This window comes from Pelmatolapia mariae, linkage group LG4 (genome assembly GCF_036321145.2).
Source record: "Pelmatolapia mariae isolate MD_Pm_ZW linkage group LG4, Pm_UMD_F_2, whole genome shotgun sequence".
Taxonomy (NCBI): Eukaryota; Metazoa; Chordata; class Actinopteri; order Cichliformes; family Cichlidae; genus Pelmatolapia; species Pelmatolapia mariae.
This window is the reverse complement of record NC_086230.1, coordinates 35,713,301-35,738,858: the sequence shown is the minus strand read 5'-3', so window position 1 is coordinate 35,738,858 and position 25,558 is coordinate 35,713,301. Positions and strand designations below refer to the sequence as shown.

General features: G+C 51.6%; 2 protein-coding genes and 2 non-coding genes across 5 annotated transcripts; all 4 read right to left on the bottom strand.

Annotated features, from left to right (window-relative positions):
• Positions 1-1,057: 1,057 nt before the first annotated feature.
• Positions 1,058-11,279, bottom strand: LOC134626625 (suppressor of cytokine signaling 7-like). 2 transcript variants are annotated; one of them, XM_063472599.2, is made up of 10 exons: positions 9,008-11,279; positions 7,847-7,908; positions 7,036-7,140; positions 6,610-6,747; positions 6,140-6,279; positions 5,898-6,066; positions 5,693-5,821; positions 4,316-4,451; positions 3,480-3,647; positions 1,058-3,072 (listed from the first exon to the last, which is right to left on the bottom strand). In XM_063472599.2, the coding sequence occupies exons 1-9, from the start codon at positions 10,696-10,698 to the stop codon at positions 3,500-3,502; spliced, it is 2,718 nt and encodes a 905-aa protein (XP_063328669.1). In that variant the 5' UTR covers positions 10,699-11,279; the 3' UTR covers positions 1,058-3,072; positions 3,480-3,499. The 2 variants fall into 2 exon arrangements, with proteins under 2 accessions (XP_063328669.1, XP_063328671.1); XM_063472601.2 differs by lacking the exon at positions 7,036-7,140 and having other exon boundaries at positions 1,059-3,072.
• Positions 11,280-11,527: 248 nt separating this feature from the next.
• On the bottom strand, positions 11,528-11,609 carry trnas-uga (transfer RNA serine (anticodon UGA)). Its single transcript has one exon. It is a non-coding gene; the product is annotated as a tRNA-Ser (tRNA).
• A 1,228-nt stretch (positions 11,610-12,837) lies between these two features.
• Positions 12,838-24,097, bottom strand: kpnb1 (karyopherin (importin) beta 1). The gene is made up of 22 exons (XM_063472598.1): positions 23,780-24,097; positions 22,888-22,946; positions 20,674-20,856; positions 20,397-20,597; positions 20,168-20,320; positions 20,020-20,079; positions 19,856-19,945; positions 19,658-19,768; positions 19,450-19,551; positions 19,138-19,362; positions 18,865-19,056; positions 18,505-18,635; positions 17,982-18,129; positions 17,740-17,811; positions 17,518-17,662; positions 17,332-17,414; positions 17,018-17,125; positions 15,589-15,732; positions 15,261-15,366; positions 14,811-14,925; positions 14,260-14,421; positions 12,838-14,170 (listed from the first exon to the last, which is right to left on the bottom strand). Coding segments are annotated over exons 1-22 (2,631 nt in total). The 5' UTR covers positions 23,820-24,097; the 3' UTR covers positions 12,838-14,169.
• LOC134626840 (small nucleolar RNA SNORA79) lies at positions 14,994-15,131 on the bottom strand. Its single transcript, XR_010093849.1, has one exon. It is a non-coding gene; the product is annotated as a small nucleolar RNA SNORA79 (small nucleolar RNA).
• Positions 24,098-25,558: the final 1,461 nt, after the last annotated feature.

Here is a 25,558-nt window from a genome sequence, read left to right as displayed (position 1 = left end):
AACTAGTTCATGCATTTATTACTTCCAGGCTGGACTACTGTAATTCATTATTATGAGGAAGTCCTAAAAACTCCCTGAAAAGCCTTCAGTTAATCCAAAATGCTGCAGCAAGAGTCCTGACAGGGACTCAAGAGAGAGCATATTTCTCCTGTATTGGCTTCCCTTCATTGGCTTCCTGTTAAATCCAGAATTCAAAATCCTGCTCCTCACATACAAGGTCTTAAATAATCAGGCCCCATCTTATCTTAATGACCTTGTAGAACCATATCACCCTATTAGAGCACTTCGCTCTCACACTGCAGGCTTACTTGCTGTTCCTAGAGTATTTAAAAGTAGAATGGGAGGCAGAGCCTTCAGTTTTCAGGCCCCTCTTCTGTGGAACCAGCTTCCAGTTTGGATTCAGGAGACAGACACTATCTCTACTTTTAAGATTAGGCTTCAAACTTTCCTTTTTGCTAAAGCATATAGTTAGGGCTGGACCAGGTGACCCTGAATCCTCCCTTAGTTATGCTGCAATAGACGTAGGCTGCCGGGGGATTCCCATGATGCATTGAGTTTTTCCTTTCCAGTCAACTTTCTCACTCAGTATGTGTTAATAGACCTCTCTGCATCGAATCATATCTGTTATTAATCTCTGTCTCTCTTCCACAGCATGTCTTTATCCTGTCTTCCTTCTCTCACCCCAACCAATCACAGCAGATGGCCCCGCCCCTCCCTGAGCCTGGTTCTGCCGGAGGTTTCTTCCTGTTAAAAGGGAGTTTTTCCTTCCCACTGTTGCCAAAGTGCTTGCTCATAGGGGGTCATATGATTGTTGGGTTTTTCTCTGTACCTATGAAGCGCCTTGAGGCGACTTTTGTTGTGATTTGGCGCTGTATAAATAAAATTGAATTGAATTGAGGGCCAAGGACTGGACTGAAATACCTTCAGAAGCTAAAGAAGTATTGGTCAACTTAAACAATCACCAAGTCGGCTCTTTGCAAACAAAAAAACATGAGCTGAGGCTCAAGACTTTTGCACAGCAGACTCTGGTTTTCAGGATTGCCTTTGGAATTCCTGGAAGCATGGAACCTGTGTACAGATCAAAGAAGGAGAGCGCCTTGGTCCCGCCCACACTGTTTTATTAACAGGTGACAAGCACAGATTACTGCTCCCCACACCACAGACAACATGTCAGCACACCTGCAGGTGCAGGTTTACCCCCACATTCACTGTTTGACATCATGGAAGCGCTCACATCCCAGCTCCAGTGTTCCAGTCTTCCCAGTGTCTGAATGCACTCGAGTCCAGTTCATCTGAACGCCAGCTTGTTCCAGTGCAGCTTGGGGAAGCTGTAGCTCAGTAGTCGTCACAGTAGTCGTCCTGTTTCTTCTTCTTTTCTTATTTTTTTGGTAATGACGCCCCGACAGTCGGAGCGGCGGTCGCCTCCAGGATCCCGGCCATCGTACTGAGCGCGCCGCCTCACACACCGACGTCTTACAGGCCAGATGCACGAAGGAAACACTCGCTTTGTGCGTTCATATTCAACTCCGACCCCAAACTGACCCGAGCTTCAAACACCGCCCGACCCCTCCACCCCACACCACACTTTTAATGAAGTCGGGTCGTTTCTGTCCGTTTCTCTGTAACTTTGAACGATTCTGTTTTGTGCGGTGGTTGGTCAGGTGTGCAAAGGTGTGCGAGTGGGCGGGGTTTGATCTCATTGGGACGTGTTATAGGTGAATGAATCACTTTCAGAGTTTCTGCCTTCAACGTCCAAGTCTGCTCAGATCTCTCTGAGCGAGCTGAAGGAAGAAAACGACCGTCCACGATCACCTGTCGCTCTCTGAAGGGTCAGCTGACTCGTTTCCCTGCGGCTCGAGACCGTGGAGAAAACGCTGCTGCGGGAACTAAAGGACGGCAGAGTACCACTAGCTCAATGATAAAACCCCGAAGCTGACCTAGGCTCATCCTCAGGAAATATTTCAGTGACATTCACAGCGCGTTCCTCTTCCTGGAGCTCCACACCTACATTCAGACTCCGCCTTTCCTCACCTGCAGTGCAAAAATCGTACCAAAGGTTTCAGCGTACACAAGATCGACGAACGGGGAGCTTTTTGCGAGGACTCGTCTTCACGATCGGGCAAAACTCACAAAAGTCGCTCAGTGCAAATGAAAGTAAACAACTTTACACGACGGTGCAGTAGACGGCTGACGTCTCCGAGCCAATCAGACGAGAGCTGCTCACGTTTCAGCAGCAGCGCGAACGTCACAAGGACGTCATCCTCAGTTTTGGGGCGGTGACGTGATCCGGTGGGAGTGAACAACGAACCTGCCTGAATGTTTAAGCGATCAGAGCAGGGACACCTGAACGCCTCAGGCAACCGAGGCGCCACGAACGCCACCTCGAGCAACACTTTCACATCATCACCAGGTCAAGTTTTCAGATCCAAAACCCAGAAATGTCTCCCACATTCTTACAGATGGCAGACGTTTGAGGATCTATGGATCACAGACTCTGATCCCAGCTCACAGCTGATGCTGACCGCTCAGAGCCTATCAAATATCTTTATGATCAATCAAGCTACGAATCAGCTAATCAGACGAATCAAAGCTGCTTAAGTTTAGCTTTAAAAGGTTCAATCATTTGTTTATTTCTGTAATGTTTTATTCATTTAAAGACCTTTTCGTGCATTCAGGGGACCGTTTCACACTTTGTGCTGCGCCGAGCTCTGAGCTGGGATAAATCTGTACCGCCTTCTGCTCTCGGGATCAGAGACCCTCTCGTATCGTCAGAGGACCCCAGAGGCGACCGACACTTTCTCAGCTCCTTTCTCTTTTACTGATTTTAGCTAACATCGCCGTCTGGCTGCTCAGCGATGACATCAAAAGAGAGGCGGAGTCTCCACATCCCCGGCCCCTCCCCTGTCGACTCCCCGTGAGCCGATCAGAGAGCTCAAAGGAGGGTGGATCATCTGAAACCCGCCCGGATACGGGACTGAGCGGAGGGAGCCGATTGGCTGAAGTCTGAGAGTTCAGTTTGATTTTTGAACATCCTTCAGTGATCGAGTCCGAGAAACAAAGAAAAGGAAAGAACTGCAGAGAGAGAAGAAGAAGAGGAGACGCCGTCATCACTACAGTGCACACTTATCTGTGTTAGCTTAGCATCAACAGTCTAACACAGAAAAACCTAATCATGAATGTAATCTCATTACTTCTGTCTGTAACACAGTAAATCAGTTGTTTAAGGTGAAAACAGGTGAAAATATCAAATAAAATCCTGTGACAAACTAAAAGAAACAAACCGTCATGCTAACAGAGCATCTCCGTCCTGTTAGCATTTATTAATAAAGAAGCAAACAGTGATCATCTCTGCAGATCACTTTTCTTTTATTGCTGCGATTTCATCAAGTTGCTCTGAAACAGCTAAAAAATAAATAAAAGCTTTAATCTGAGCGCGTGTCTGCAGATCTGCACGTGTCTGAAACGTGAAGATGACTCACGCCGGCTTCGGGCTCCGGTGCTACGTTTGTGACTCGACCCCCGGCTGGCCGCCGCCCTCCGTCCCCCGCTCCCTCTCCTCCTTCTGCTCCTTGTCCTCCTTCAGCGTGGGGCTGATCTCCTCTTCGGGGTCGTAGTAATAAAACTTCCTCAGGTAGGCGATCAGAGGCCTGAGGGGAGCCAGGACAGATGTTAGCGGCTCGCTTACACTCTCCGACATTCAGACGCGTTTTTACAACATGGACCTCGACGCAGACACGCACTGACTGATTTTTTTAATAACAGCAATTCAGCAGATAACAGGACGCCTCTCTGGATCGTCTCCATCACAGCGACGGGGTTAGGTCGCCTTCGATCCGTTACTCATACCGAGGCTCTCAGCTAGCTTTAGCTTTTTGTCATGTTCTGGTGTGTGAGGGGAGCTTTGTGCTCGTGCTCGCTAACAGCAGATCACTGTGAGAGCGCATGAAACAGGCTGTATGAGTCACAGGTGAGACTCTACCTGCAGTTACTTACATCACATGACCAAACCAAACATGTGAAACTGACATGAAGGATCAAATAAACAAAAGCTGCACAATGAAACTAAACCAAAAACCCGCCACTGGTCTCAGCCACGCTGCAGCCCTTCATGTGTTTTGTTTTGGGTCAATATGATTATTTTCAGTTTCAGGTTATTTCAACATTGTTTTAAATCCTCGCCCGGCGTCCTTCGAGGACCGCAGGATCTCGTGTTACTCTGAATGAAACAGATTCACGGGACAGATAAACGGCAGCTATGCATCTCTAAGGTCAGGAGGACCGTGTCTGACGTGGGCGCGCTCAGACGGGTACGTACGTGGGCAGCGGCAGCTCCTGGATGTGGTCGATCCGGACCAGCTGTCTGATGCAGAAGCGACAGAGATGCTGCAGAGACTTAACACTGCTGAACCTGGAGACCGGGTACAGGAGCTGGACCGGGGTCGGCGGCAGACCTGAACATACAAGGACACGAAACTCAAGTGAACAGGACAAAAGTCAAATCGATTCAAATCAAAATCCAGTAATTATTATAGCAACATATTTGTGGACAGCCAACCTTTGTAACTAACGCTAATGTGTCCAGATAATTATGGAGTGTACTTTTAATTTTAATTTATTTTATTTAAAAGGGACAGTGCAGTTTAACATAGTTCAAGTGCAAGACATGAGACTGATGTACCGCACATAGGTTTATAGCTACTGCTAATTTTCAACAATTGTCCCTTGTTGGGCTTACAGTCTAAATAAATACATATTACAATAAAACATAAATTTTCATAAAATCAAATTATATCATAAATACAATTACAATTAATAGACAATAATTTAAAATAAAATTAAAATCATCAGATAAAATGACTACAACTTTGGTTTCCCTTTAACCACACTTTAACCTTCAATGTAAAGGATCTAATGTCTGTAATCAGTTTGATATCGGTTGGAAGTGTGTTCCACAGATGGCAGGCCTTTATAGAAAATGCTGACTGACCGAATGTAGATCTGTGATATACTATCTTACAGTTACCGTTCACCTTACTCCTAGTAACACGATTACTGTCTTGTCTCTGAATGTATCTATTGAGACACTCTGGGGCCATCCTATTTATACATTTAAAAACTAATTTAAGATAACACCAATGATTAAAACTCTTAAAACTAAATAAGTTATATTTCTGTAAAATGTGACAATGATGCCACCGAACCGATTTTTTATCCATTATTTTTAAGGTTTGATTATATAAAGATACCACAGGCTGAACTGTAGATGGAGCTTGTATATGTACTTATATAATGTCTTGTTTGTGAAGGTAATGTAGATGAAATAATGTCTTCATTGGATTCTAGAATTGTCCAAAAATATGCGGACAAGCAGAACCTGTTTTCATCTCATCAACCCCCCCCCCCCAGCATGTCCCTACATATTTGGCCCCACCATATATAATATAATACACGGAGTCAAAACTATATGGACAAGAGTCATCACTGACAGCACGAAACATGGACGCAGCTTCAGGGTTGGAAAAACATCGAGGTCACACTAGCTGCGTAGTTGAGTAGTGTGGCTGTGACCCACGAGGCTCCCTGTTAGAATCTAATGACCGAGCGGCTGCAGCCACGTGTTTGTGGTGCGTCCGAGGCCATGTCACGTGCTTGTGCAGCCACAGATATCCTGGAGCTGATTGGATGCTGGTACCTGGGACTCGCGAGCGCAGGAAGTACAGGAACTTTCCGTTCTTGGAGTGCATGATGGCTCGCTCGATGAACTCCACCACCGAGTGACAGCGGTCCTCAAACTTTGGGTGACACCACAGGCTGAACGTCCCTGCAGGACGAGAAACCGTGAGACACGGACGCAGGCTCACAGGCGAGGCATGGCGCTGCACAGGTGTGTGTGTTACCTCTGTAGTGCTCCATGCGTGTGTGGTGTGTGATTCCCTGCGACCTGAAGCTCAGACTCAGGATGTAGCGCGGGTCTGAGCTGTCCCGCACCAGAAACGAGCCGTCCGGTTTCCCCTTCAGCTTCATCTCGGCGTCCTCCCAGTTCATCGGCCCCCAGTACCAGCCGCACTGAAAGCAGATGCACAGGTTAGCTCCGCCCACTCGCACAGCAGGCTACAAAAGTAGGCAATAGTAGCTCCACCTTCTCCAGCTCTCTGAGGCTGGTGGCGAAGTTGCCGGCATCGGGTCGACTGAGCGGGCAGCGAGGGGCGAGCCGGGGGGGCGGGGGCTGCCCGTCGGGCCGCAGGGGGACGGGTCGAGGTAAACCTCGCAGGAAGGTGTCTGAAGGACGGGGGGGGGGGGCATGAGTTTAAAATGTACATAAACAAATCCAGCTACAGAACAAAGATAAAAACGAAAATCAGAACGTAAAAACATCCCAAATGTAAAAAAACAAAAAAAAAAAAACTGTCAAAATTGATATTTGAAGTTTAATTATTGAAAAACAAATAAATTACACAAATGTATTCATTAGTCAAAGCTAAACATAAACATAGTAAAAAACCATAAAAAATAGAAAATAAACCTGAACAGGAAACGCATCAACAAATAAACACGCCATTAATGAGTTCAGTGTGTGTGTGTGTGTGTGTGTGTGTGCGCGCGCGCTACCGTTGAGGCTCAGGCTGTGCTGGATGGTGTTGAGGGAGGGGGGCTGGGCCATCGGTCGGGGGGGCAGCGACTGCATGGAGGCCCCGGCGCTGCGCTCCATGAAGGGGCCGTGCTGCTGAGGAGGACCCCCAAAATCATCTGCAAAAAAAAAAAAAACATTAAAAATAATAAAAAAAGAGCCAAAAAATGAAACTTTATACAAAGTAACAATTCTAAAACAGAATAACTGCCTCTGATTGGTCCTCAGAGGACTAAAATCCTTCAATGAGACGATTAAAACAATTCCACGAAAACCCGTGAGAGCAGAAACTCACCTGAGAGTCACGGCAGACTCTCTCACACACACACACACACACACACACACACACACACACACACACAGAAGGAGGAAGTGCAAACAGGAAGCAGAAGAGAAGGGGGAAGTACCAAGCAGACTGAGGCTCCGTCTGGGAGGGGGAGGAGGAGTGGGGGGGTGGAGAGAGTTCCCCCCCCTCCGAGAAATATCCACATCGACCAGAGAGACCGTCTCACCTGGACACAGGTGAAAGCAGAGAGAGGGAGGGGTTAGAGGAGAGAGGGAAAGATTAGTGAGAAGAGTGATCAGCTGACCTGATGAGTCATGTGATCAGACAGAAGCAGAGAGGAGAGGTCCACGGGGCGTGTCAGGAGCAAAACGGGAAAAAGTTTCGTTTTTCGGAATAAAACATAAATAATAATCGATTTACAGCCGATTGGTCCCCAGGCCGCATGTTTGACACCGTGAAGCAGAGGAGTCTCTGACCCGGCCCGGCCTGACTGTGACTGCGGTCAGGTCTGCAGAGACCCACACCGCCCCACCCCCAGCCGCTGGCTCCACCCACACACACCCTGGAGCACCCCACAAGTTTGGGAGGACCAAAACTGTCAAATTCAGAAATAAATTACATTTAGCAAATAAATTAAATATTAAAATTATTTTCTTAAAAACATACTTGGTATATTTAATGTGACATTTTTGAGTTACTGATCAGAGGCAGGTCACATGACACCTGAATTTTACCTGCCCTCTGCTCACCTGGTCTCGCACATTCAAGAGTGTTTAACATTCTCGCGGCTGCAGAGCACACGTGAATGAGCTTATAGAGGGGTTCCTAATAAACTGGCCACTCAGAGCTGCTGAAAACACTCAGTCACACCAACTCAGGTAAAAACATCTCACCTGTTCACCTCTCACACACTCACAGCTGTGTGGACTCACCGGTGAACGCCGGAGTGAAGGGCACCGGAGAGAAGGCACTGTGAGGTCTGGATACCTGCAGCCTGAAGACACAAACAACACCATCAGCACCATCACCTTCATCCTGACTGCAGAGCGAGGCACGAAGGTTTTAACGCTGCAACTCGTCAACATGTTCGTATCCACGGGAACGATCTTGAGTGAGAATCAGCAACCACCCGACTCCACTCAGAATAAACATTTCAGCTCAAAGAAAAGCTTCAGGACACTTTGATGCTTTAAAGCAGGGGTGGCCAACTCCAGGCCTCGAGGGCCGGTGTCCTGCAGGTTTTAGATCTCACCCTGGGTCAGCACACCTGAATCACATGATTAGTTCATTACCAGGCTTCTGGAGAACTTCAAGATATGCTGAGGAGGTCATTTAAAGCAGCTGTGTTGGATCAAGGACACATCTAAAACCTGCAGGACACCGGCCCTCGAGGCCTGGAGTTCGACACCCCTGCTTTAAAGTATTTGTTCAGATCTAAAGTGACCCCTTCAAACACCAGCGTGACACAAAAACACGCCCTGCACCTGCCGACAGAGGCACAGCCGCTCGCTGTGGTCTGAGTCTGGTGGACAGCGACGAAGAAATCACTCGTCCCTGCCAGGAAGAGAAAAGCGACTGCTGTGTTTCACACTACAGTCAGTGTGACTGTGGGGGTGAAATGTCACGTGTACACCATCACACTGACTGCAGGTGAGCAACACAAACTAACCTGCTGCTCGAGGAAGCATCCTGAGGAGAGGGCAGTTTCACTTCCTGTGTGCCGACAGGTAAAGTCACAGTTTTTATCCGGCAATAAAAACTGATCCAATCTAACACCTGGTGTCACCTGACTCTCACCTGCCCAGGTGCTTTCAGTATCCATGGTTACAACAAAGCACCCCACACCCCACTAATCAGTGTCACATGATCAGAGACACTTTCACTGTGAGCTGCACAGGAATACGAAACATGAAGTCTACTCGATCGGCCGCAAGAAGAATGAGACTGTCAGAAAATCCCCCGCTTCGAGGAAACAGGAAGTGAGTCGCCCCTGAACAAAAACAAGGTCACCGATTCGCTCTGATCTGTTCTGTGATGTCAGAGAAACTAAGCAGCTGATTAATCAATACTACCTGATCAGTTTGGGACCTCACCTGCCGTCCTGGTCTGGGTTGCTGCAGGTGGACCCCCACACGTCCAACAGGCTGCCCCCTGACGACGTGGACGACGCTAGGGACGGCCTCTTGTCCAGCAGCCCCCCCGAGCCGCCACTCGAGCTCTTGGTTCTGAATAGCTTGCTGAGCCGGACCTTCAGCGACCCCCCCTTCCTCGACTTCCCCCGGGGCATCTTCTCCCCCTCCCTTCCTCCTGCACCCCCTTCCCCCTCCAGGACCACCAGAGGGGAGGCTGACCGACCCGCTCCCCCAGATGCCACACCCAGTTTGGGGGTAGCGGCACGGCTCTGGGGCTGGGAGCGCGACTGGTGCTGATGCTGTGGGCGAGGGTCAGAGGATGGGAGGGGGTCGGGGAGCGCCGCAGCAGCCTGGGAGAGTGGCGGGCGGACGGGCAGGTACGGGCAGGGGGTGGCGGTGCTGCCGATGAGGGGCTGGGGGTCCACGCAGGAGGGGAGGGACACAGTGGCGCCGAGAACAGCGAGTGAGGACCGGCAGCTCTGATCTGTGCACACCCCCGCCTCCTCTGCCAGTCTGTGCACCTGCCGCATCAGCCCGCTGAGAGTCCCACTGGAGAACACAGTCCCCGCCCCCCCAGGCATCCCTGCACCCACCACCCGCTCTGTTTTGTCAGTGTCCTCCCCCTCCGCATCTCCGGACTCTGCCCCGAGTCCCCCCACCTCCTCTGACCCCAGACCCTCCAGGACCAGCAGGGCGTCGCTCGTCTCGCTGGGGTCCTCGCCAGGCCCGATGCCCCCGGACCCCGAGGCCAGGACGCCATGGCAGGAACAGCGAGAAAGCGAGAGCACCAGTTCCTGCCCGCCACTTCCTTCCCTCACCTCGCCCGGGTGTACTGGCCTGTGTTCTGGAGCCAGGACCGGGTCTTGACACCTGGGGGGGCAGGTCTTCCTGGGCTCCAGCAGCCCCGCCCGCAGGGCTTGGTCCAGCAGGCCCGGGGGCCACTTAGCCAGCCGGTCTGTCAGCAGGTGGTGTGTGTGGCACAGGACTGACCCGGACTCCGAGTCCAGAGCCGGGACGCCCTGCTGGGGGGCCTGGGAGCCCAGCCTCAGGACCGGGTGCCATTGCAATAGCTGCTGCGGCTGCAGGTTTTCCTGCGCAGGGGGGTTCTGGTCCTTTCCTCCCCCGGGACCAGCTGTCGCGCTGCCAGGACCCGTGCCTGGCACCGGGTCCAGCTGCTGTCTCTGTCGCTCTGCCTCCTCCTGCAGGAAGCCAGGGGGCGGCTGCTCCAGCCCGCACTCCAGGATCCGGTCTCCGGACCGCAGCAAGTTCTGGAGCACCATTAGCTGCGCTCCGTGCCCCGCGGAGCCGTGCCCGCGCGGCACCGGGAAGTCCACAAAGTCCTCGGACGGAGGGGGCGACAGCGGCGCCTCGGAGCCCGACGGGGCGTGCGTCAGCCCCAGGCCGCCGCTCAGCTCTCCTTTCCCGGGCAGCGGGGAGCTGTAATGCGGGGAAGCCGAGCCGAGGCCTGCCGAAGGGCCGCCAGAGTCCACGTCAAACCCGCCGCCGCGGAGGCCCAGCACGGCTTTGACGGGGCCGAACCCGCCGCCCCCGGACATCAGCTCGTCGGGCTCGTCCAGCCGGTCGTACTCCGCGGCGGACACGAGCCGCATGAGCACGAAGTCCGGAGACATTTCTTGCTGCGCGTCATTCATGGCGGCGGCTAACGTTAGCTGCGCGGCTAGTCGCTCGGCTCTTACATAACAGCTGCGGGGCTAACGGCTAACGGCTAGCTGCTAGCTGCTGCCGCATCTCCCGGCAGAGCTACCCGGGCCGCCGGCAGCGCACAGCCGCGGACATGTGAAGTCCGGTCCGGTTCGTGACGGCGAAGGCTCCGCTGGACGACGTCAAAACATGAAGGAACGAGAAAAACGACCCCGGTGCCGCCGCTCCGTGACGTTAGCTGTTAGCCTCCTAAAGACTCCTCATCCTCCGGTCAGACAACACGGCGGGAGGCGGGGCTGCGCACGCAGGATCGATCACCGATCATAGCTGAACGATTAACGGAGGGAACCGAACACCTGCCGGGACCTGACAGCCTCATGATGATGATGACGATTGTTGTCGTTTATTGAGGGAAAATAAAGATTTATGGAAAAAAAAATTTCGCTTTTAATTGGATCACTTTAAAATTTTAATGTTACGAACAGCAGTAAAGTTTTATTTCATTTAATTATTTTGCAGTAATATACAGGTATTATTTTTAATTATTGTTTTTCAGTTGGTTGTATTTTTTTTAATGACTTCTTTTATTTTCTGTTTTTTATATTTCTTTTTTGTGTTTATAAAATATTATTAATATACTTATTTTACTTATCTGTGTTGTGTCTGTGTGTTTTAATCAATGACTGGTTTCTACAGTCATTGGTTTTAATTCATCCATTCATACAGTTCCTTTTTTATTTTGGTGTGACGCGTACTCTCTGGGCTGTTTCCGGCTCGTGCAGCTTTTTCAGGGGAGTGTTTGAACTTTATTTAAAATATCGCTGCGAGCAGGGTTCGAACCTGCGCGGGGAGACCCCATTGGATTTCAAGTCCAACGCCTTAACCTCTCGGCCATCGCAGCAGGCGGAGAGCAAGTGAGCTGACCGGGAAACTGAAGCTAATGAGTGACGTCAGAGGCTTCTCCAGCAGTCAATAACTTGTATGTGAAACGCAGACTGAGAGGCTGAGGAGTCGATAACTGATGTCCGATGACCACGTAAAGAAAAACAAAAAGTGAATCATGGATTCTCAGGTCACGAAGGTGTTTCATCAGAAACAACCTACGGACCAATCAGATCAATGGAAAACATCATCATTCCCGAAAATCCCTCTGAGGTCTGAAGGAGAAAGTCAGGTTCTCAAAGTAAGGCCCCTGGGTTGTCATCATTGTATTATTAGTATATGCTAATAATGCTGCTGCTCTCACCTGTGCTCGTAGCAGGAACACCTGACCTGAGCTACAGCGGAGATCAGGGAAACTCAAAGCTCAGGTGAGCCTCCAGAGCCCACAGGTGCTGCTTTGGCGAGCGAAACAGAAAACCTTTCCATTATTGTGCATTTCTCACTTTTCAGCTGTTTCCACAGCAACAGTGAGCTGGTTTATCATTTCTATTGTGAGTGTATACGCAGGGCAGGGCTGGGTGTCCAACATGTGGCCCGGGGTCCAGTCCGGTGCTCTGTGACAGCCAAAACAAGTTTTTTTTTTTACCCTGCTGTGCGAGGACGCGCTGCAGGAAACACTGAACCTTCCAGAACACATTTAGAAAGATTTAAAGGATATTCCGTAATGCTGAGCACATAACGAGCCACTCAGAAACCATGGAGGCGACACATTAAGCACGCTGAGCCAGCCCGTCACCCTTTACCTGCAGATTGTTATGAATAACCTATTTACACACACACAGGCCCGACGAGCTTTACCATACTCTAGCCCTTCATGTTGGTTTTATAGCGGTGCTGCAGAGCTTGCGCCAGCCTTTAGCAGCACGTCTGAGCACCGCTGGGACCTGAATCCTCAGTGTTGTACTTTAATGTTTTAAACAAAAGTCCCAACTGTCGCAGCTCACCTGTACTCAGGTAAAATCAGGAGTTTTGTGAATGCAGTCTGGTGCAGAGGAAGAGCGTTTGTGTTTTGAGGCAAAGCAGATAAAATAAAACACACTCATGAGGTCACGTGACACCACACACTGCTTCACCCATCGCATCAGGATGTGACTTGGTTGAGCCCCGATGGAGAGCAGTGAGAGGCTTTTATTTTGTCAGACTCCAGCAGGAAGCAGTAGCGGCGTGAAGAAGCAGCAGACAGTCAGTACAATATAGACTTTATTAGTTCACTAAAGTTGAATATGAAAGAAAAAGCAGATCGGCTTCAAATGATTCACAATTCAGAAATAAAAGTTTCAGGTTCATGTCAACACAGGAAGTGCTTCCTCCCTACAGCTGCCGCGCCTCTACAAAATAAAAGCCTCCGAGGCCAGAGCCACTTCGCTTTCAGTGACCATCAACTGAAAGCGAAGCTCTCCGGCCATAGAGGTGGCACTGAGCGCGCTCTGCAGCATTTAAGCTTCGTGTCAGTGTTGTTTTTTTTAAAACCGTCCCAACAGGAAGTCACCCGGCAGCGAGGAGCGACCGCCTTACTGCTACTGAACAAGCCATGAAGTGAGTTCCAAAAAACAAAAATCATGGTTCTTTGTAGCGTCGAGTAAACAAACCAACAGTGGGAGGCAGCCAGAGCTCAGCATCCAATCAGCAGAGTCCAAAACGTTTGAGTCCAGGAGTCCGAGAAGAAGAAGAGCGAAAGCACAGAAGAGCTCGGGGAATGTTTTGTATCACTTTAACTTTATTTTCATCATAGCAATGGAAAAATAGAACCTCATACAAACGTCTTCAATCATCTGAAATCTTAACAAGCAAAAAGGTGAGTGACCCGTTCCCAAAGCAGGCGCGGCGGCGAGGAAACCCGAGGCAGCTCGCGGCACTCGCTCACGCCCGGGCTAAACTATTCCCATTTGGCACTCGCTCCTCTCAGCTTCGTTTCGGCTTTTATTTTGAAGGAATTTAGTGCTGCCGTTGTTTGGAGGAGACGGAGCGGGCGGAGGCATCCGTCCCTCACAGCTCCGCCGCCATGTTTAGTGCTCAGAAGAAGAAACGTAAGAGCAACAAAAATCCAGTTTTCCACAGAAGAAGTAGTCCACGCAGTCACTCGATCAGCTGATTCCACACAGTTCCCCTCCTCCCCCTCCCCCTGAGCAGGGGGGGTGGCGGCGGCAGGTCGGTGACATCATCACGATGTCATAGGAGAGCCCAGCTACAGCGAAAGAGGCGGATCGCGGGCAGAGGCGGGGGAGGAGTGGAAGGAGAGGGGGTTTCTTTAAGGGGGAGGAGTCAGAGTCCAGTCCACAGGCCATCCAAGAGGGGAGGGGGGAGGGGGCGGGGTCATCGCCTGCAGGAACTGAAGGTGGTGTGATGTCATCATCTCTCGCTCGCTCACACGTCTCTCTCGCGCTCACACACAGACACTCATCTCTTCTTCTGCTGCTTCGAGCGAAACGCCGACAAACACAGAAGATTTAATCCAGCGGCCGATTTGTCCTCAGTGATGTCATCCGAAGTCTCATCTCGCCCTGACACGACGCCCGCCATCTGCAGGAGACAGAGAGAGAGGGGGAGGGTTAGAGAGGAAGTGAAGCAGAGAAGCCACGAGAAGCTTCACAGCATGCCTCCGCCCTCACCAGGCCTGGCTCTTCAGCTTGCGGAGCTCCTTGGTGGCCCAGGTGGCGAGCGTCTTGGTCTTGGTGGTTTTGGAGCGCCGGCCCTCCGTCAGCAGGTCGTTGATAAGCGGGCGAACCTCCACCAGCTTCATCACATCTTTCCCAAATGCTGTGCACAGGTCACTACGGAACACACACGTCAAACAAACTGAGGCTTTTAATGTGAAAAGAATCTGAGCTCTCAAGCTGGACACTGGAGCATCGCCAGGGTAACCGTGCTGGTCTCAGAGGATGCGGTTCGTTTTCCATCACGCCATCAGCGTGGTGCATGATTTCTCTTCACCGACCACCACGCCTTAGACTTTGAACCATGTGACCCTCACTAATCAGCTGTGGTGCAGACCACAGGAAGTTTAGCTCCTTCAAAATAAAACCATAAAAGCTGCTCTGTGATATCTGATCTGAGCATGAAGTGTTCTGGGGTAAAGGAACCCTCTGATTGGCTGTGACCTCCTGATAAGATCTCCATGTTGGACTAACATGGTTGAGCTTCAGCTCCGCCCCCTGCTTACCCGATGAGCCCGGCAGCGTTGGCCACCACGCCGTCAGAGTGGTCCTCGTCTTCGGCGATGTGGTGGATGAAGGAGAGGATGAACTCCACCCGAGGCTGCACCAGCATCACGTCGGCTGCAGGGGTGGAGAAGAGATGAGGGTGAGAGAGGAAGTAAAGCAAACAGGGGTTGTTTTTTTTTTTTATTTGTTGGGTCCCGCAAAACCAGGAAGCTGTGAGTTCGGCGGCAGCCTAAAGCTTCCCGGGTGAAAAGGACCCACGTCTGTCTGCGACATCACTAAAGCCTCCTGCTGACTGCAAGCAGGAAGAGGAACTGATGTCGCTGGAGCTGTGGTCATGTGATCACAGCGATAACAGTTAGCACTTAGACAACCAGGTAGCCCCAGACACCTGAGGACAGACGCTGCCAGAGAGACTGTCTGTCTGTCCGCGTGTGTGTGTGTGTCCTTACGGTGGACGTTCTCCTGGTCTCCCTTCAGGCCCTGGATGATACCGGTGTAAGCCTCCAGGCAGCCCTCCCTCAGCTCGTTCAGGTAGTCCACCATGTCGTAGTCCGTCTGAAACACAGGTTCAGATGTGTCAGGTGAACTCGGACAGACAGGAAGTAAAACTGTGAGGTCAGAGGTCTCAGATACACGTGGTTGGTTTTACATCACGGTCAGCGTGGTGCATGAGTTTTCATCACAGATGTCTGAATCTAAGCTGAGCATTTCTACACCCGAGGCCAAAATTCAAGATTCAGTGTTTGTTCAGACATCTGTGAGGGGGTGGGGCTTTACCTTGTCCACCTGAGCCTGCGATGCCTGCTGCAGGGTGTCCAGGACGATGTCCAGGTACTTCTTGAACTCGCCCCCGATGGCCAAAGCGATGTCGCCAAACGCAGAGAGGATCTGAGGCTTCACTGACCGGTGCACATTCTCGTTCTGTAAACAGACCAACGTTTAACATCTGCACACCTGTGAGAGGGTCAGACAGGTGAGCAGCACAAAGACTGCTTTGGAACACAGGCAGCTGTTAAATGTCCATCAGGTGATCAAACAGAACCAGAGGAAGGTGAAGTCTGGGATCAACAGGCCATTAATAATCAATAATCCACACCTGCGGACAGGTGGCTGCTCGGTACACCTGGATCATCATGTGACTGTGGGTCAAAATATCTGGACCGACCCTGTGAGGGGCAGACTGGAGCTAATGTGGAAACTGAACCAGCTGACTGTGTGGGGGTCAAAGGTTGACTGGAATGGAACTGACCCCGTTTATCAATATGCGTACTTGTGCGTACTTGCGTTCTCGTGTACTCGTGATACGTCATCAGTCGGAGACCAAGTACTGTTCCAATTCGAAGTACGCATCAAGCCGAGAACGCGAAAAAGTCCCGGATGTGTTCTCGCTCCGCCCGTTTTATCGAGCATGCATCGGTGTGGACTTGGTACAGCTAAATATCCCAGAATGCATTTCGTCCAAAACTCAACAGCGGACTCCCGGCACATCGTTTTCAACCCCCTCGCGGTCTTCTCACTACTCAGGTTAAAGAAACTCCAGCAGCTGTCTATAGTATTGAGTGTCCACTAGAATAAAAATAGAAGCGTTCCAACATCTCACCTGCTTGTTTTTATTAAGGTATGTACACGTATGTACATGTACACTATTTTTATTAATAGAGGTTTCACTACTGAGGTTAAAAATGATATATAAGTCACTTAGATCACTTCTAAATGTTAATGTTTGGTTTATTTCAGTGTTTTATTTGTTCCTGAGTAAACCGGTTTGGCTGTGATTAAAGTTAAGCTTCATAACATGTTACTCACAGTTAAATTAAGAGGGGACGGCAGTAAAAACTCCGGACCTGTGACATCATCACGTACGCTGGTGTTCCAATTGTACAAATCGTGAGTCCGTGCTCGCGTTCTCGGCGAGTCTGTACTCCCGTGCGTTCTCGGCGAGTACGTACTCGCGTACTTGAGAATTGAGAAACGGCCTGAATTTCTACAGCTTCACTGATATCAGAGCAGCCAGCTAATGGCGCTGTGGCCCAAATCTGTGCCACACAGGAAGTGCTCCAGCCACTGAGCATGTGCAGAAAAACTAGAGGAAGTGATGAGAGAGGAAGTCTCAGATAAACGTGGTTTTCACATCACGGTCAGTGTGGTGCATGTCAATAAGTCAATAACAGCAGACACAGACGAAGGAGCTCCTCCCCCTCCTCACCCCGAGGTTCTCCAGCAGCAGCTGCATGATCTCGTCACAGTACGGCAGGATGTTGGACATCAGCGCTCTGCACAGGTCGCACACGAGACCCACGGCCGCCAGACACACCTGCAGCAACACGTCAATGACATCATCATTGAACTTGTAACATTAGTAATAAAATAAGAACATTAAAACTGTGACATCTGAGTCACTGATGAGTGATGACATCAGAGCTGCAACTCCTCCTCCATAAACAGCAAACTTGCCTCTCAGCTCTGAGGTCGGACTGCGACTGTGAAACAGGAAGTGGTGATCAGCTGTGCGAGTCCTACCTGATACTCTGCGTAGTTCTTCAGTCCGATGGCAAGGAACGGCTTAAAGGCCTCCATGTATTTCTGGAAGTCGCTGCCCAGAACTGCAAGAGAAACACGCAGAGTGAGACACGTGGAGAGCCGCGCCCCCTGAACACAACACGTCACTGCCCTCGCCGTGTAGTTACTCAGGTAACTGTGGCGTACCTTCGACGAGCGTGGACACGGCCATCAGCGCGTCCTCCTGCACGCCTCCGGAACCGGCAGTGCTCTGAAACATCCTCAGCAGGGACGCCATCACCACGTCTGAGATCTGCAGGGCATCCTGATGCTGCACTTTACGCAGGACGTTCTGCACACACACAGGAAACACTCAGAACCGCCATAATAAGAGCATGAGCACAGAAAGGCTCAGGTGTCCCGTCTCACCTGCAGAGTGGCGCACAGCAGCGACTGCAGGTCGTTGAACTGGATCCGATCTGAGGTGCTCTGGATGTGAGACTGGAAGACAGGAAGTTAAGAGACGTGAAGCCAGTGCCTTTTCAAATTAAAAGCTGCCTGGTCTGATCAAAACTGACTTCCTGTTTTTAGTTTATTTCAGCTCTGTTTTTTCTCTTGAATCACTTTGAGATCCAAGCGACGCTCACAGCGTCCTAAGACGGCGCCCTCACCTCCATTTGCAGGACCTGCTGCAGCCGCTCCATGATGACCAGCGTGGTTTTCTGCACGGCGGGGTAGCAGTCCTTGGCGCTGTTCTTCACGATCTCCATCAGAGCCTCGTACGCCGCAGAGCGCAGGTTGTTCTGGTGACCATCGGGCCTGAGAGACAGGAACAGACCAATCAGAGACGAGTACGCAGAGCGCTGTCAAGGAGGCACGACGGCGGCCCGATGACTGAGCGCATTCAGTGTCGAGCCCCGCCCACAAACGTCGACATCATCACAGAAACCTCTGTGATGACATCATCATTTAAGCGGTTAACTCGAAGTTTTAAAGTGAAAGGAAACAGCAGCTGTGACACGATCGGAGGGCCGACAGGAAACCGTCTGCCAGCTCTTTATGCTCTGAAACCAGGAAGTCCTGCAGCAGGAAGTGCTCACACCGCCATCAGGCTGCGGTCGTCACTTCGGAGGCACAGACTGACTGCAGCGGCGACACATCAGCCTGAAGTGACATGTGTGAGCATCATCATACCTGTCTGTGGTCTCCAGAAGCTTCTGCACGATGATCTCGAAGGACGAGGACAGGCAGTAGGTGTTCGGCTCCTCCTGGTCCTCGGCGGCATCCGTGGCTTCGTACGCCGCCTCTGCGAGAGACGAAAAGGCCTGAGGGAGGAGACGACAGGTTAAGGTTTACACCGAAGAAGAACGAGGTGACCCCAGGTGTTCAATCCGAGTGGCGATGACATCACCGATCGCAGACTTAAACATGCATGACGGAGCGACTTTATTCAAACTGATTTTAAATGTTTTACTTTTAAAATCTGATGTCGGGTTCGTTTTGACAGAGTTCTCTCAAAGGCCACATGACGCCCAGCGTGGACCGGCGACTCACCCAGCAGACGTTGGAGGCCACTCTGGGCTCCGCCCCCAGGCCCTCGATCAGGCACTGCAGCAGGGGGGCCAGGTAGACCTCATTGATGGCAGCTTCGGGCAGCAGCTCACAGATCCTGCCCACCGTCCACGCCGTGGTGTCCCTCACCACCACGCTGGGGTCCTTCATCAGCTCGATCAGGGTGGGCATCGCCTGCAGGAGGAGGGGGCGGAGTTTAGTACACAGAGGGATTTGTGCGACAGACAGACTGGGCGAGCCGCTCGAGCGTCTCACCTGTATGACGAGCGGCTTGAGCTGGTTTAGCTCAGGTCCCTCCAAGATGGAGCCGAAGGCCATGACGGAGGCGTCGCGGTAACGCCAGTCGGGATGTTTGATGTTCTCTTTGATGAAGGGCAGCACGTGGGGAACCACGTCGTCCTCGCAACACGTGGCGAGCAGCATCAGGCACACGCCGGCCGCCTTACACGGGTTCCAGTCGTCGTCGTCATCATTCTCGTCCTGCAGGAAGAGGAGAAGGCGGAGCTAAACAGGTAGACTCAAAGCCACAGACAGGTAAACGGGGTGAGGCTCCGACAGGTGAGCTACCTGCTTGGTGAGGGTCTGGGTGAGGATAGGGACCAGGTATTGCAGCGCACCTTTGGCGTAGAACTTACTGGTGTGCTCGGGGGGGCGTCCCTGCTCCGAGGCCTGCAATTGGACGAGACAGCAAGAGAGCGAACCGTGAACAAACAGGAAGTAAAAAATTTAAAAAAAACAACAACTTCCTGTTGGTTAAAGGAAGCGTCACACTGACCTCTGAGGCCTCGATGGCCAGATCCATCTCCTCGTCACAGACGTTGGACCAGAACTCGATGCCCTGCAGCGCCACCTCATCGATGTCGCTCTTCATCGCTTCGATGGTGATCTGAAACAGGAAGTGACAAGAGTAGCAGCGCTGCTGAGACGACTCCGACTGACTCTCAGGTTTAAATAAAGGTTTGTGGTGTCTTACCGCGAACAGGGCGGGGCCCATGTACGTCTCCATGTACTGATAATACAGAGACATGATCTTCACCAGGTTCTGCAGGGCCGCCACGCGCACCTGAAACAGCACAGAGCAGCAGGTGAGTGCATGTGAGGGGCAAAGGTCACGGGCATTGCTCTGGCGTTACTCACTCTGGTGTCGGGACACTGCGTGGCTTCACAGACGACCTGCATGATGAAGTGTCGCTCCGTCTGAAACAGGAAGCACACATTTGTCAGCGCGATTCCCTGCAAATAAAGTTACATTAAAAGGGGGAGGAGTTAGGAGAAAGCAACGTACGTCCTTGTCGAAGTTGGCTTTAGTGAACTCAAGCGAGTTGAGCAGCGCATTGGTGGCGGCCAGCTTCACGTTGTTGCTGGGCTCCTCCTTCCTCATGCCCTGGATGATGGCCGTCAGGATTTGGTTGGCGTTCTCCTGCAGCTGCTCCGGGTCCTGCGGGAAACAGCTGGGTGAGCGAACACTCGGGTAACAACAGGTGGCGTGCTTTAACGTGCTCGCCGTGACTCACGATGTCCTGGCAGATGTAGCCGATGGCCTCCAGCGTGGACTCCTTCATGTGTTCCGTGCTCGACGGATCGGTGACGTTGGCGACGAGCTGCGGGATCAGCTCGGGCCACTGGTTCACGGGAATCTCGGCGCAGGCGATGCCGGCGACGCACTGCGAGGCCGAGCTGGGCCGGTACGTCTCTGTGCCCAGAGTCTGCAGAACCTGCCGGAGACACACGGGAACCGTTAGACAGGTGGAGGCGGCGGCGGACGGTGAGCCGGGTTTGCTCGGCCCTTACGTAGTTCTTGATCTCGCGGCGAGCGTTGATGTCGATAGCCAGCCATCTCTGCTGGTACTGCGCCTTGACGTCGGGGTCTTTGGATGTCAGCGAGTTCTTCACCTGCAGACCGGCAGCAACTCGAGCCACCTGAGTGTTCCCCGGGTTCGCCAACACTTTGGACAACTCCACCAGGAATGTGGGCTGAAGGAGGAGGAGCAAAGGTCACATGATGAGCATCACTGATTACGTCAAACATCTGGTTTGAGTTACGGTGAAACAGTGAGAGTGAAGGAAGCTTTGTCCAGAAGCTACGACGCTGTGATTTTTACTGACTGGAGCTGAAACACTCAGCTTCTCGTTACAACAGCTGCTCTTCGTCTCTGGTGTAAGCGTGTGCACAGGAAGGCAGCAGGTACGATCACAGACAGGAAGCACTAACAGGAACCGAGGGAACGGTCGCCGACCTGGAACCAGGTTTTACTTTAGCTTGTCAACATTAAGTCGGTGTCAGTTTGCTGGGCGGAGCATTAAACACACACTTAGTGATTTGATCGCTCGCTCCGCTTCCATTCATCCTGTCTGCACAGGTGAGGCACACCTGACCCCGTCGCTCTGCTTCAGGCTGAAGGACGGCGAGCTACAACTATCGTCAGACCAGAGAAGAAAGCAGGCGAAGATATTTTTGGACTAAAATACTTTTCCCCTCAACCCTGACAAGACGCAGCGTGCTCCTCCTGCCAGAAGGTGGCAGTAGCACACGCAGACAGAGGCAAACAGCAAAGAACTGCCAACTACGTTTCTTCTGTCTGCAGGACGCCATCAGCATCACGCCTCCTGCAGGTGTCCAGGTGCTCTCAATCAGCTCCAACCAGAACTTTTATTCTTCTCTGGACAGACAAGTAACTGTTTCTCTGCAGTGAGCAGACGACCACAGCAGCACAGTGTGTGTGTGTGTGTGTGTATGCAGATATTCTTTAGCATGCAGAAACCACGATCCAGCAGAAACATCTGGATTTGAACAGAGTCAGTTTTAAATATCAGCTCAGTGGACTTTCTGGCCACGATGGCGGCGTCTGGCAGGAGTTATGGACTCGGACTGGTTACACTCTGCCGAGTTTACGGTTTTATTGTCAACACACTGTAAAGCGAAGGGGTGGGGCTTCATTTATAACTGTGAGATAAACGGTAACTGTTCTTACCTTTGTCTCTAACACCGAGGTCATGTGACCACAGAGTCTGATATTTATCTTCCTGATGCAGCAAAAACTACAAAATAAGAAACTACAGAAAGTCATCTTTGATTTTATTGGTTCCCGCCGATGATGACATCACCTCACGCAGCTGACGATCATATGGAGTGTCTGTGTGTATAAACAGGAAGTAACATTTCTTCAGGTGAACCTGCTGCTCAGGATGGCTCACCTGGTCTCCCAGTGACGCGTGACAACAGTGTCCACATGGTCACAAACTACACCGCACACCGCCACAGCCCCATGGCGGATTTACTGCAAACCCCACAGGCCCTACCCCGACTGCCCCCCACCTGCACCTTTTAGTTGGAGTTCTACATGCCAGTCACTACATCTGTCAACACATTTAAACATTTCCCTGAGTAACAAGTAAGCCATGTAACCGCAACACCCTGACTCATCAAGCCCCACCCTCACTACAGTCAAGAAGAGCGACCCGTGGAGACGGCCTCCAACCCTCACAGAAACCCTGGAAAAGCTGTGACCCTCACACTGATGTTTCACAGAGACCCACCTGCTCGCACGTGCCGGCCACACCTGGTCACAGAAAGCTGCAGTCAAGTGACCAGCAGAAACAGCCCGTTTACAGAGATATACTCGCTCGACATACATATTTATACTCGCTATGAACCACTTCCTGTTCTGCTTGAAGTTAGCATCTGTACTTAAATAGTATGTGAGGGCAAGGTCAAAGGTCAGGACCACACAAAGGGTATGTGGAAGTGTGGGAGCATCACTTTCGCCCTCTGATGAAGACCTTGAAGTGGCTGAAGCATGCAGACCCTGGCACGGTCATATCAGGAGCCAATGGAGGCTTTCAATGTGACACATATGTGAAGAGTGTGTGTGCGTGTGCGCCTGTGCAGAGGGAGGAAGGGGAGGAGGAAGGAGGAAAAGCCGGCGGGATCCAGCAGTTCTCAGCCCCTGTCCGCTCCTCTCCTGCAGCAGCCTGAGCTCCAGCTGCTTCTCCCTCCATACTCACCAGGTTCTCTATGGCCGCCTGCTCCAGAAACTTCTGCGCCGCCTCCAACTCATTCCGGTCTGCGGACAGAGGAGAGAGGAGGGGGCTGGTTAGCGGACGGGCTAACACACGGTGGTTAAACGTGTTCACCAGACGTTCACACACAAGCACCCGGCCCCGGGGTGGATGTCCCGCACTAATGATTCACCTCAGAGTCAGAAAGTTTAACTCCCGCCCCGGTGAGAGCCCTCGGTGGTGCCGAGAAGCACACCGACCCTGCAACATGGGCGCTAGCCACCTGCACTGTGCTAGCAGGCTAACGCTAGCCGACACGTTTCCAGAGACGCGCATGAAGTTTTATGTGCAAACAGCGGAGCCGCTAAAACTGTGCCAACTCCGCTTAAAGCAGCGGAGCAGAGGTCAACTCACAAACAGGGCGCTCGCCTGTGCCCGCAGCGACTCTAAAGCGGCGTTACCCAGGAGAACACACCGAGAAAGCGGCCGACAGTTTGAATGGCCCGAGCTAGCGAAGAAGCTAACGGCTAACCCGGGCATGGGCAGGGTCGCGGCTTCTGATCGGGGACACACAGCCGGCATTACGGCCTATGTGGGCCCGAATCCGCGTGATGGCGATATGACAGCGTCTTCTGGTTTCCCGTCGACAGGCTAAAGGGTTACCAATGCCAGTAAAGTGTGCTTAAACGCCCGGTAGAGTGCTAAGTCACCAGCGGCGTCAGGCCGTAACGCTAACGGGTTAGCACAGTGAGCTAGCATGGTTTCCCTCCTCCCTGCTTCCAACTTTCCCCGGTGCTCCGGGCAGCCCGCCGTCTCGCAAACACCGCACCCCCCGGCCCGGGGTTCGGCATCGGGCCCGGGCCGACGGCTGTGTGCGGTGCGTGGTGCAGGGACTCACCCGGAGAGACGGTTTTTTCGAGAATCGTGATGAGCTCCATTCCTTCCCCCGGCTGCCTCTCTTCAGTCCGACACTTTCGGTTGCCGCGCAGCGCCCACAGCGGATTATATTTCTTCCACGGAGCTCGGTCGTTGTCAGGCACAGGACGGGTTCAGTCGGTGATACGGGTGGCGGAGGTTCCCCGGTCTTCGTTCGGCGTATTTTCACTCGGATGTTGCGGGAAATGTTGACAGCGTCGGCGCAGAGTCACGTCTCGTCGCTTCACCGCCGCCCGTTCGCATCCTGTGCTACAGGGAGGGAAAGGGCTGCGCGCTTCTCTCCCGCGGAGGGATATCACGCAGTGACGCCGAAAACGTGCTGCCTTCAGGGACCGCCGGACACCATATCATCCTGTCTCAGTACACTGAGATTTCATTTCATTTCATTTTGTTTCACACATGGTGCAACAGTAATTCATTTCCTACACACAAACCTTCCTTTCAATTAAAACAACACTGCATCCATGCATGAAAAGGAGCAGGAGCTGATGACTGAAAATATAGATATCACACATCACTTTTAAACTACACAAATACATAATATCTTATTCTATTTAGTTTTAAATTTTTGTTATTAACACACTAAAAGAATGGTTACATTTTTGCTGCAGTTTGAATCACACAGTTTATTTTTTAATGTATTTATTCATGTGGTTGAAAATATTTTCTTTTAAAATGCAGCTGAACAGCTGTTAGTGTTATAAATACCTTTCCATTAAATTAAATTGGTAGCTGGGATAGGCTCCAGCCTCCCCCCCAATAGAACCCATCCCTCCAGTCTTTTCCGTTTATCCAGAGCGGGGTTGCAGCCTAAGCAGAGAGGCCCAGACTTCCCTCTCCCCAGTTTATCCGGGGGAACACCAAGGCGTTCTCAGGCCAGCATATAATCTCTGCAGAGTGTCATGGGTCTGTCCCGGGGCCTCCTCCTGCTGAGGGGTGGATGGAGCCCAAAGCTGACAAAATGAGACGTTTGGAGGAAAAAGTACGCTGAGCACAGTCATTGTGCTAAAGTTTACTCAACTGAAAACGTTTTCTTTCTTCAACGATCCCTTTTAATGTAACCCTGAACAACACGAACTGAATAAAAGCTCTAGGCGCTGTGGATTCCGAGCTACACAGGAACGCAGCAGCAGCACGCGCCTCTTGGCTTCTTTTCGGCGTACGGAGTCTCTCGTGCAAGTAACTAAGTACTTGTACTTGTAGCTGCTCTGCGCTCCAGCTGCTGGTTTGTGCTGGATTCACGTGTCTGTGAGTGTGTCGGTGAACCTGCTGCAGGACTATGTCATGTTTTCTGTCCTCAGACTGACGTGAAACAGGAAGAAGACACCAAACACAACAACATAAACAATGACGTCACATGAAAGCGCTGTATAAAAGCAATTACAGGAAGTCAGCAGTTCTGTCAGCAGCTTCTCCTCAGGTCGTCAAAGCCTTTCGATCTTCAAGCTCCTCCTCCGTCCTCCTGCCTGTGGCCTCCATTAAAGGAGAGCTCACTTAATTTTCTGTTGCATAGACTCCCCGCTCCTCATCTCTGGTGGGAGGCCAGAGATGACCACCTCCTGTGAGGAGGTGAGGCCTGAACCAGAAAGTGATCGTTCAGGTCAAACACGCAGAGGGCAGCAGGAAGTGCTGCTGAAGCAAAGGACTTCCTGAAGGAGAGATCGGACTCTTGTCGTTAGTCGGTCCTGTCTCAAAGCCTCGAGCATCTCCATCATCATCTCCGAGTTCTGAAACCAGGCGC